Here is a 12736-nt window from a genome sequence, read left to right on the forward strand (position 1 = left end):
TGTTTCTCTAATCCGGGGATCTCAAATAGCTCATCTTCTATCACTACCACCAGAATCCTCCTGTGGTTGCATCTTGTGTTATTCTCAAGGTTCGTGGACAGGGAAGAATGGGTCCACACTATCATATCTGAAATGGAGTCTGCTTTATTTCTATTTTATTTTTACTTGTGGCAATAAACACCTAACAGTTACTGTCTAATCCAATCGTTTTGTTGTTGCTGTTATTGTTGTTGTTTTTTGAGACAGGGTTTCTTTGTGTAGCCTTGGCTGTCCTGGACTCACTTTGTAGACCACACTGGCCTCAAACTCACAGCAATTCACCTGCCTCTGCCTCCTGAGTGCTGGGATTAAAGGCGTGTGCCACCACCACCCACTGCCCGGCAATACCTGGGTTTTTATCCCTTCTCCATTGTGAAAAATGCTACAATGAACAGGAATGTACAAAATATCTTTTTGAAATCTTGCTTTCACAGGGGTGTATTGGCTCATGACTTTAATCCCAGCACTTGGGAGGCAGAGGCAGGTGAGTTTTCTCTGTGAGTTACACAGAGCTACACAGAGCTACACAGAGAAACCCGTCTCTGGGGGTGGTGGTGGTGCTTGCCTTTGATCCCAGAATTTGGGAGGCAGAGGCAGAGGCAGAGGCAGAGGCAGGTGGATTGCTGTGAGTTCGAGGCCAGCCTGGTCTACAAAGCAAGTCCAGGACAGTCAAGGAAACACAGAGACCCTGTCTCAAAAAACTACAAAAAGAAAGAAAAAGAAAAAGAAAAGAAAAAGAAATCTTGCTTTCAAGTCTTTTGGCTATATCCCCAGAATTGAGCTTGTTGGGCACAATGGTGGCTCTATTTTTAGTTTGTTTGAGGAATTTCTGTGGAGAACCTGAGGGAATGAAGTCCTGGGTGGATGTGTGCAGTTGATTGACATGTCTAACTTCAGACCCATAGAGAAATGGCAAAACCTCCACTAGAGTTGGGGCTCAGAGGGGTGCCAAAGCTTTCCCTTGGACCACATGTGGAAATTGACAAGTGTGTGCAGAGCATATTGGCCAAAGCTTTTCACCCTATGTATTTACAATCTGAAGAGCGCTCCCCAAAGATGGCTCCTACTGAGATTAGCTAACCTGTCTCTTTGTTCAGCTGTACCCTATAAACCCTGTTTCCTTGCTTGTCTCTGTGTGATAACCTTGCCTTCTTGGTCAAGCTGGATGTCATAGTCCTGCCCCTCTTTTCAACTGTATGTAGCAGGTATGCTGAGCTCCTCGGGTGGGGGCGGGGCGGGGTGGAGTTGAGTTTCACCATCAGAGACTTCAGACCCACTGATCCCAGCTTCTCTGTACATGTGTCTTGTCTTTATTCTCTTGCCACTCCAGTCAGCTTAGTCCCTGGATGCAGACAGTATCTGTATCTTCTTACTCTGACCACACCATTGCCAGGAACAACCCGCAGACTACAATTTCTCTATAGCCACCATGCCTGGAGAAGACTCTTTCCATATGCATACTATGGTACTTAAAGTTGGCCCGTGACTCAGCTCTTTTCATTAAAAACAAATGGAAATCCTGTCTTGTGTATTTTGATAGTTTATGTTGCCTTGTCTACTAACATTTTCTTCTGCAATATCTTCTTCTTTTAATCCCAGCACTTGGGAGGCAGAGGCAGGAGGATTGCTGTGAGTTTGAGGCCAGCCTGGTCTACAAAGCGAGTCGAGGACAGCCAGGGCTACACAGAGAAACCCTGTCTTGAATCATAACCTTCCTCAAAAAATATGGAATAGCTAGTTTTAAAAAACTATTATGGGCACGGGGTGTGCAAATCGGTTTTCTCCTTCCATTGTGGGTGCTGGAGACTGGGCTCAGGTGTTTCAAATGCTTTTTATGCTGTTTTAATGCTCTTTATCTGCTGGTGTATTTGTATTTTTCTCACTGTGCCTGGGAGTCTGAGCGAATCGGTGACATTGTGGATTTTAATGAGGGATGCTGGGCACTTTTGTACTTTTATATTCTTACGCCTTCCTTTGCGGTGCAGTAACTTGGAAACAGTTAAAGTCTTTTTGGTCTTTAAGACTGGTACAGCAGAATCAGAGTAGTATTTAGAGCTAATTATTCCTCTACTTCTGAAACCCGAAAGCCTTCTGAGTAATCGGCACAGTGCCTTCTGGGCTACGATGGGTTTCTAGGTTGGTTTATGGGGACAGACATGACTCCAGAACTGTGAGTTCTTTCTAATCCTTTTTGGTGGTTTTTCTCCGGCATTGAGTCTATGCACATGACTGCATTGGCCGATGTTCTTCTGAGTCTATGAGGGAGACCTTGGAGGTTCTCTCTCCACACGGTGCTCAGAGCTCCTATGTGAAAGGTTTGGTTTACAATGCAGTATTGTTCAGAGGTGAGGTCTTGGGAAGTTTGACTGGACAAGGAAGGGGTCTGATCTCATGAATGGGTTTATAGATTCAGAATTTTAAAATATATTTACTTACGTGTATGTATGTGTCTGTGTGAATATGTCCTGTGTGCAGGTGCATGTTCCTGTGTTTGTGCACATGCATGCTCCTGTGTGTATGCAGCTATGCTCCTGTGTGTGTAGCTAAGCTCCTGTGCCTGTGCACCGCGCACGCTCCTATCAGTACACAGAGGCCAGAAGAGGATACTGAATCTCAAGAGCTGGAATTACAAGCATTTGTGGGATGCCTGGCTTGTTATGTGGTGCTGGGATTTGAACTTGAGTCCTTGTGATCACACAACAAACACAGCAAGTGCTCTTAACTGCTGAGGCATGTCTCCACCTGCTCAAGGCAAGCTCTTTCTGTATAGCCTTGGCTTACTTGGGGCTTGAAATGTATTCCAGGCTGGCCCTGAACTCGCAGAAGTTCTCCTGCCTCCACCTCCTAAGGGTTTCATGATCACAGGCTTTTGCTATCACCCTGGCTTGGATTCAGAATTTTTTTTTGTTGTTGTTGTTGTTAAGTTAGCATACAGGGTACTGACACTTTCACACCTGTGAATTTTATTAGGGGTTCAATAAAGGCATATACCTCCCTTACAACCCGACAACCCTAATTAGGAGGGAAAGGAGATGAAGGGGAACAAGAGTGGAACCTTCTATCAGTTCCGTGGGGCGATTCCCATGGCATCTTTCTCAGGAGTCTAGCAGATCATCTATCTGACAGAAGAAGCTGCATCATCCATGGACCGAACTTGGAGGTCTCCACGGAGATCGCCACTGCCAACCTTGAAACTCTGGGTGCCCGTGGACAGGACCCTCCGATGTCCCTCTCTGGTTCCTCAACCCCCGCCCCTTCATCCTCCAAATCTATAGTAGTTTTCGCTGCCCCTGTCTTTTTTGTCTTGGGCTAATACTTCCTTCTTCTGAGTCTATCAAAGTCTCAGTGGGACCAAGCATCCCAAGACTGTTTCCACCTTGGGCTCAGACTAAGGCAAGGTTACATTCTCTTCACATACCCTCTTACTTGCCTCCTTCCCCGATCTTTTTATGCACTTCTACCACAAATATTTAGATTCTGACCCTAGTATGCTATCAGAGCGGGGGGACACTTTGGGAGACAGAAGCAGGTCACTGGGAGTGTATGCTTTTGAAGGCTGTATTTTGTCTCTGGTTTTTCCTGTCTCCTCTCTTTTCTTCCTGGCCACCGCAAGAGGCAGGCGGATCTTTGTGAGTTCGAGGCCAGCCTGGTCTACAAAGTGACTCCAGAACAGCCAAGGCTACACAGAGAAACCCTGTCTTGAAAAAACAAAACAAAACTATATCTATATTTATATATCTATATCTATCTATAGATATATATATATAGATATATCTATAGATAGATATAGATATGTACTTTAACCATCTCATACTTTATTACCCTTTTGTTTCCCCTTCCCCTATGTGTGTGTGTGTGTGTGTGTGTGTGTGTGTGTGTGTGTGTTCCCATGCAGCAACTTTATATTGTAGAGTTGTCTGGGAAGAGGGAACCTTAGTTAAAGAACAGCTTTCATCAGATTGGTCTGTGGCCATATGAATGATAGACTGTCTTCATTGGCAATTGATGTGGCGGGAGAGGGGGGCAGGGGACCCAGCCCACTACAGTACGGGTAGCACTATGCCCCTCTGACAGATGGGTCCCAGCTGTATAGAAAGCCAGCTGAGCATGAGTCGGGGAGTGAGCCAGTAAACAGCATCCCTCCGTAGTTTCTGTTTCAGTTCCTGCCTTGACTTCCCTCAGCGATGGTCTGTGACCTGAACTATAAGTTGAAACAAACCCTTTGCTCCCCCAAGTTGCTTTTGGTCATGGTATTTATCAAAGCAACAAAAGAAGCTAGGGCATCCCTTCCTCTGTCTAGGTAGGCCTGTGTGGCTGGCTGGGAGAAGCACCGCTCCTCAAGAAAAGAGGTGTGACGTAATGGCCTGTGCTGCTTTTAAAACTGTCTGCCTACATAGACTTGAAGGATACCATTACCATTTCTCATTGTGTACTTGCTCATGTGCAGAGTTATACATTACTTTAAGATTCCCACAGATAGCTTTGGGTTTGGGAACCCTCTTCTAATTCTGCATGGCCATTTTCTAGAATCAAGTCTTCCAGGTGGCGCTCTGGCTTTGGAAAAATTAAATTAAAACAAAAACAAAAACAAAAACAAAAAACGGATGCGGAGAGGACGTAAAGGTGAGCCAGCTACTCACCGAGACGGGCTGTAGCTTCCTGTAACCAGGCAGCCTTCGCTGAAACAAGAGTGTCCTTATGAGAAGTTTGCGTTCTTAGCTGCTGGAGGCTTCTGGGAATGGAAACCGAAGCAGCCCGTGACAGTGACCACAGCCCAGAAACTGAAACCACATTCTAATTTTGCACGAAATCTGGCTGATCTCATTGTGTCTGACTACAAGGATTACATTGAGTTGTGTGTACCATATCATCTTCAGAACAGACTGGAAGCCGTGTAGCCTCTGTCACTTGTCCTAACTCTCAAAATGTCAGCACAAACAAGTAAGGTCCTAGTAAAGACACAGCCCCTAAGGTGAACAAGCCAGTGCCACTCTAGGAACGCAAATGGAGGGACTATCTGAAGTGCTCTGAAGGACAGGAGGAAGGAAGACCAGAGAACAAAGGGGACTGTGTCCTTTCTTTTCTCTCTCTCTTTTCATTCTTTCATCTCTCTCTCTCTCATGTGTTCTCGTGTGCGTGCACACGTGTGTGGTGTGTGCATGTGTGTGTGATGTTCGACTATATAGCTGATTGACCTGGTACTATCTAGCCCAGGATGGCCTTCAAATCACAGCAATTCTCTTGCTTCAACTTCTAGAGTTGCAGGGATCACAGGCAGAGAACGTGAGTTTTCCCTTGAGGAAAAAGAATTGGTATTTACCATTTATGTGAATGTCATGCCAAATCTAGGAATTAACTGTCTTAAAGAACACAGATGGCTGGGTGTGGTGGCGCACGCTTTTAATCCCTGCACTTGGGAGGCAGAGGCAGGTGGATCTCAGGCCAGCCTGGTCTACAAAGCGAGTTCAGGATAGCCAAGGTTACACAGAGAAACCCTGCCTCAAAAACAAAACAAAACAAAAAATAATAATAAAATTTAAAATGAGGAAAAGTTAAAAAAAAAAGAGCATAGAGGAAGCATATCATAAGGACAAAAAAACAAAAAACAAAAAAACAAAAAAACAAACAAACAAAAAACTAGCCTGGCGTGGTGGCACATACCTTTGATCCCAGTGCTCAGGGAGGCAGAAGCTATGAGTTCAAGGTCAGCCTCACTTAAAGAGTGAGTCCAGAACAATCAAGACGTCACAGAGAAACCCTGTCTTGAAAAACCAAAATAATAAATAAATAAATAAACAGACAAACAATCAAACTAACTAACTAACCACTAGCTTTATGGGACTAACAAGTGGTTGGAACTGGTTGCTAAGAGCTGTTCGGCCTTTTCATAAACAATTATTCTTTCTTAAAAATAAAAGCGTGGTGGCGCACGCCTTTAATCCCAGCACTCGGGAGGCAGAGGCAGGTGGATCACTGTGAGTTCTAGGCCAGCCTGGTCTACAAAGTGAGTCCAGGACAGCCAAGGCTACACAGAGAGACTCTGTCTCGAAAAACCAAAAAATAAATAAATTAATTAATTAAATTAAATAAAAATAAAAAAAATAAAACAATTTAATGAACAAGTAGACTGAAATTCAAGTACAATTTAAAAATGAAATGTTCCTTCTTCCCTTCCTTCTCTTTACTGTTATGAGACATGGCTTCACTATGTAGTCATATAGACCAGACTGGCCTTGAACTTGTGGTGATCCTCCTGCCTCTGCTTCCTACGTGCTGGACTAACAGGAGTCCACCACTACACCTGTTAGCTCCGCCAGTCACCGCCAGTCACTTGTATGAGTAGTAAGCGTTACCTCTTCTTTTCTGTAACAACTCTGACTTAGTACTCAGCTTTGTACAGGGTGTGTGTCACGGTTGTTACTAAAGATGAGTAAATGGGGTGTGTGGCAAGGTGCCTAAAATGGGTAAAGGTGCTTATTGCCAAGCCTGATGGCCTGAGTTCAGAACCCACAAAGTGAAAGGAAAAAACTGACTACTTCAAGTTGTCCTCAGATCTCCACTCAGGTGTGGTAGTACCTGTGCACTTGTGTATGTCACTCACACACACACACACTAACATGTATATATTTATATATTAGTATATGATTATATATTACACATAATAGATACATACATATATACATATAATAAAAATATTATATATTACATGTAATATATATATGTGTGCTTGAGAAAACAGGCTTTAGAAATGTTCTATTACAGTTTCAATCAATCAATCAATCAATCAATCAATCAATCACACCATTTATTGTAGCCTGTGCTCTATGACCCCAAGTTGTAGTTGGGGACCACAGGTAAAATTTCATAAAGAAACTTTTGCCCTTCAAGAGGACAACCTGAGGTCTAATGATGGTTGAGCACACACTGTATAAAAGGGAAGAAGGTATTTTTAATGCAATTTATTTGAAATGCTTCCAGAAAAGTTTAAGGCCATTATACAAAAGTATCATTTCACCAGAACATTTGTCCACTCTTTTCCCACAGGCTGACCCTGACAGAGACCTTTTCTCAACTCAGTGGCTAGAGTGGCCAGCGGCTCTACAGAAAACAGTTCAGGCTTTTCTCCATCATCCAGTGTCCTGTCTCAGCTTTCCACTGCATCTGTCTGCAGCAGTGGACATTTGCTTAATTAGCAACTTGAAAAGTGGTTTTAAATAAAATTGTTATAGAAAAAAAAATCACCATGGTTATACTCTATAAATACAGAAATATGTCTTACAGGGTAGAGCTGACCACATTTTTTTTTTTTTTTGAAAAATAGTAATGTAATATAGCTTGCTTTTCTACTGAAGTCTTGTCACACAGCTTCTTTTAGTGCACATGGCACATGTGCATGATAAAGGGATGCCTTTGTATTTTGCTACTTTCTTTTCCGTAAACTTGATAGATGCAGAAATTAACAACAAAAAAGACCTTTTTGGCAATAATTTAGACTCACTACTACTAGTGCTGGTGTGGGCATAAGTTTGTACAAGTCCCCTAAGTATTTACACTTGCAAGGAGCTGCTCCATGTAGTTTGTGAACATTTTTCCCTCCAAGGTCTTTGTACCCTCCTTGCTCTGTGAAATCAGGACTGGAGCACAGAACTTTCCAGTTTGGCCAGCTGATCCTAGTTCGCCGGAGCTAATGGGATTGGCCTCAAGGGGAGTTAATGACCATTCTGATTACAGCCCAGGAGCCAGGGATGCAGATACAAGGTCCAGAAGCAAGACCCCACCAAAGTAACCTCAACTTCCGTGCTTCCCACAGGAGGCTTCTGTGATGGTGACACGTTTCTCACCCCCAAGGCCTCCCCTCATGCTTGTCAACAGTCACTGATGCAGCCACAGTCTCCGTGTCCCCTCGGCACCACTCTAAATAGGAGTGGCTGAGGCACGATGGAACACATGCAGATGGGGTCCCGCAATCCTGCCAGTTCCTCCCTGGCCCTTGGGAATCTCTGGTGTGGGCCAGAAATGGCTCTTTCTGGCAAGACAGATTTGTCTGGCTCTTAACTGGCCAGGACAAATACCTCCCACACCCACCCCCTCCCCCACTTCAGGTGAATATTCAGAACTGGCAGGTACTTTCAGCTTTTGTTTTATTTTGTTTTGTTTTTACTACGGAACTCGGTTTGACCTAGAAACTTGGGATGTAGCCAAGTGCGGGGACCGTAGGCCCGGGCCACCAGCCAGGCCAGTCTTGGCCCCCTCGAAAGCCACCCTCGGATTTACATCTTCGTAGATGGTTACATTCAACTCTAGCACTGGATGAAAACCACAGGCTTCAAACAAGGCTTCATCGTTCGCAAAATTAAACCTCAGAAACCCCCAGGGATGTTTTCGTGTTTTCTGGTTGAAGAACACGGAACCTGAGTTCACTTCAAGGGCTGGACTTCCCTGGCTTCCGCTTGAACGCCATCTCAATACTCCGGGAAGCACTTTCAGTTCCAGGACTTCAGCTACTATGTCAAAGAGCCGGAAGGACACTAGAGAAGCACGGGACAAAGGACTTGCCAACGCAGCCCACGAAGAGCAGTAATTCAGAGATCCTTCCTGTTTTGAAAGTAGGACAACTCAAAGTAACGTGGTTGATTACCTCCGCACGCATCGAGACACCTGTGAGATACAGCAATGGGGTAAGGGCTGCCGCAGAATTCCAGGTGACACAGATCGGCTGGCAGGTCCAGCACTAGGGACAAGGAACAGACACGGGGGACTAGGCCAACACGGGCACAGAAGTATCACAAAGTGCCTCTCCAGACTGTTGGTGTGTGGAATGCGAATACTGTACAGGTAAGACATGGGCCTGCTGCTGGCACGGTCAGCGGCTTCTGTCAGACGCTTTCCTCTGGCCTGTTGTTTGTACAGGAGGAGTCTGTCTGTTCCATCCGTTCACAGTCGACGCTGACCTCACTGGTGTCCATACTGCAGTCCGAGTCACTGTCCGATTGGTCCATCTGCTCAAGTTTTGTTTCTCCCTGTGGCTCTTTGTTCTCAGTGGCAGGACCCAGGAACAGTCCCTCAGAGTCAAGCAGTCCAGCGTGCCCAGCAGCGGACAGAACTGTTTCCTTGGCTTGACGGATACAGTTGAGCCACTGCTGTTTGTTGAAGGTGTCATTGGCTTGTAGGGAGTGCGTCTGACTTTGGGATCCATTTTTGAAACTGACTCTGAAGAAGTTTCTAACTATAAGTGAAGAACACATGAAAAGAGAGTCAGTAGGTAGGTATTTGCCAAAGGAGACAAAGCCACACATGGTGGCACTAAGCCCCAGGGCCCACACCAGATAGTGCTGATTAAAGAATGCCTGTTATAGATGGTTATGAGCCACCCTGTGGTCCCTGGGAATTGAACTCAGGACCTTTGGAAGAATAGCCATTGCTTTTAACCTCTGAGCCATCTCTCCACCAACTTCCCCCTTAGCGCCCCCCCACCCCCACTCCATGCCACTCTTAACTGACTGGAGTGACATGGTCCTAGCTCAGTTTTTCTGAAAGACTGGGTCTTACACCTGCCTGAATATTAGAAGCCCTTGGAGAGGAGTTGGAGGGAAGACACACGAGAGGGATGGGGGGAGGACATTGAAGGGGAGAAGTGATGCAATTATATCTTAATATATCTTAATAAAAAATATAGACCCTATCTTAGAAACAAAGAGAAATAAGCCTGCCAATCTGTCTGTTCCTTTATGGTTGCTATTATGGTTGTTGTTGTTTGGAGACAGGGTCTCACTATGTAGCTTTGGCTGCCCTTGAACTCACTTATGTAGTTCAATCTACCCTCAAAGTCCCAGAAATCCACCAACCTCTGCCTCCCAAGTGCTGGGACGAAGATCCTAGGCATGCAGCAGACTGAGCTTTAGTTTTCTAGCCAGCATTAGGAATGTTCCGCCCAGCGTACAGAACTGTAGTGCCTGGGCTGATCCTTGGCACCTGAAACGGGGCTCACTCATAACAATCCCCGACAGAGACTGCCGTCCTGGCTTCTCGTGATGCTTACTTCCATTAGTTAGCTAGGTCTTGAGTCAGAGGTGCCCACCAAGTCATGCTGCAGGCAAGCATGCACCCAGTTCACTGTTCACTTTGCTTCTGTTTGCTTCTGAAGTAGGCTTTCCCTAGGTAGCCCAGGTTGGTCTCAAACTCATAACCCCATGTTGAGCCATAGCAGCTTGGCTCAAGTGGATCCTTCTTAAGTTTCTTCAGCAGCCTTATCACAACAACGACAAAACTTTATACTAGTAACTATACCCACACAGAGACTACATGGTATTAAACCTACTTTCTTTCTTTTTAAATATGGAACGCTTCACGAATTTGCATGTCATCCTTGTGCAGGGGCCATGCTAATCTTTTCTGTATCATTCCAATTTTAGTGTATGTGCTACCGAAGCTAGCACTTAAGCCTACGTTCATGTAGCAGTAGAAGAGAGCCATGGAGCAAAAGGTGCACCGTCTGCCGTTGCACGTGGACAAGCTTAGGTACTTTATGCTACTTAATGCTCACGGCGCTCTCAAAGGGAAACTGAGGCTCATAGAGGTCAAACCTGATTGTACATCAGTAAGTGAAGAGTCAGAGACTGAACAGTTTGGCTTCAATGCTGGGGCTTTTCTCTCCTCCCCAGCCAGCCACTCCTTCCATATTTATTTTTTGTTTGTTTTTGGTTTTGTTTTGTTTTGTTTTTCGAGACAGGGTCTCTCTGTGCAGCCTTGGCTGTCCTGGACTGGCTTTGTAGACCAGGCTGGCCTCAAACTCACAGCAATCTGCCTGCCTCTGCCTCCCAAGTGCTGGGATTAAAGGCGTGCGCCACCACACTCGGCTTCCATATTTCTATGATCAAATGGTTCAATGCGTCACTGCGGTCTGCTGCCCACACATACTTCTCTCGTTGTTGCTGAAGGCCCCGCGCAGGGAGCCGCCCAGCCGCACTTCTCCGTCCTGCAGGTCTTCCAGCATGAGGTCCTTCACGGGGATGGGCTGCCGGTACAGCTGGTAGCAGAGCTGCTCATTGTGAGTGACAGCGCGCGTGATCACGAGCACTTCTTGGAACAGGAAAACATGTAGTTTCTAAAAGAAAAGAGCCCAACAGGATTGTCCTGAGCAGCAATCTAGTAAGGGGTGGATTTGTGACCCTCTGTGGCAAGAAGTCTCTAGGACCTGGGTTCAAGATGGATTATGAGTGCATGCTCAAATCTGTTTCTGGGGAAAATAGAAGTTGGGCAGACCTGATACATATATCCATATATCCATATATCCACATATCCACTGCCTTTATTTAGGTTCCTCCTTAGCCAGAACCCTACTTACATTACAGTTTACAACCTGTTCATATACATAACGACCTCCAGCTTGACTAAGAGAAAAAATAAGGGAATAGAACGAAGAGGATAGTGAAAAGGAATTAGTACTCTCCTGGCTTCAACACAATTCTAAGAGATCACGCTAATAATAGCCTACGAAAGACGAGACTGTACATCTTAGCCTAAAAAGAACTCTGGCTTCCCAAACCCATAAACATTTTTATCATCAACTTTAGCCAGCGACTCTGTCTGGGACCCTGCTCGCCCGAGAGGAACCTGGGCACACTGCTGGAGCCAGAGAAAGGCTCTCATGTCCTTTTCATTAGCGCCTGGGTCCTCTGGAGAGCTTGCGCTTACAGGGTAGCTCACTGACACATGTTATGGGCCAAAAGAAAATCTCAAAAGATGAAGGCATGTCCCAAACCACATCATGCCAGCAAGCTGTCAGTGTGGCGCTGGGGCAGGAAAATCTCAGGAAATGAAGGCATGTCTCAAATCACACGAGAGCAGGCTTCCTATATAGAGTTCAGGCATATCCACGGCGTTCAGCTCAGAGACCCAGATCCCTCTCGTGGAAACGCTCAGGAAGTTAAGGCGGAACAACTGCAGCGCTGATGCTTGGTTCTGGCTTCGTGGTGGGAACGTGTGGGGCTGCCAAGGCAGGACTCTCAAAAGAGACCGCTAGCAGGGGATGGGGGAGGAATTCAAGATCGGAATCTTGATTTGAGCAGAGGAAGCGCATTCCACATTATCAGTGGTTTGTAAGTGAGAGAACAGAACTGTGGAGGACTGCTACCACACATGTTCAACATACCACAGAAGCAGAAACTATCAGACCTTGGGTGCTGAGAAGGCATTATCTTAGAAGATCGCTGGCTACACTGCCGTAATGCTGCCAGGTGGGAGGTGCAGGTAAGATAACTGCAAGTTCTCTGCTAGCTTGGGCTATACAGTGAGTTCTTGAACCTGGGCTGCCTGGGATGACCGTTTCAAAATAGAGAAACACACACTTACTTAAAAAAATAAATGCTCCAAGATGATAAAACAGCAAAGCAAAAAATAACCAAGTTAAAGGCTCTCCCAACCAGAGGGTAGTGGTGTAGAAATGTGTTAAAAATATTCCTTTAGGGGAAGGGGGAAAGAGGGGCAGGCCATTGTATTCAGAACTTAAAATGATCAGGGACTTTCATTTCTATGCCAATCAATCTTCTAGTAGAGGCAGGCAGTTTGAATTGGGATTGTCTGGGCAATGTTTTAAAAATAGCCACTTTGCTCACCGGTGCTACACTTTCTATCCTCCCCCTCCCCCTCCCCCTTGCACCTCCCCACATAGAACTTTGTTCATAATAATGTTCACACC

The 12736-nt window shown here is 45.5% G+C and overlaps 1 protein-coding gene across 4 annotated transcripts in view; it reads right to left on the reverse strand.

Moving 5' to 3' along the window:
* Positions 1-6983: 6983 nt before the first annotated feature.
* The window catches only part of ARHGEF3 (Rho guanine nucleotide exchange factor 3), a 274736-nt gene continuing 268983 nt past the window's right edge, over positions 6984-12736 (reverse strand). For 3 of the 4 annotated variants that reach the window (XM_084794850.1, XM_084794851.1, XM_084794852.1), the window contains 2 exons: positions 10957-11143; positions 6984-9265 (listed from right to left, as the gene is read on the reverse strand). In XM_084794850.1, coding sequence (XP_084650976.1) covers positions 8916-9265; positions 10957-11143 — 537 coding nt within the window. In that variant the 3' untranslated portion in view covers positions 6984-8915. The remainder of the gene's footprint in view (positions 9266-10956; positions 11144-12736) is intronic. The other variant, XM_084794853.1, reaches the window with a different exon arrangement.

This window comes from Acomys minous (genome assembly GCF_964271855.1).
Source record: "Acomys minous genome assembly, chromosome: 9".
NCBI classification, from domain to species: domain Eukaryota; kingdom Metazoa; phylum Chordata; class Mammalia; order Rodentia; family Muridae; genus Acomys; species Acomys minous.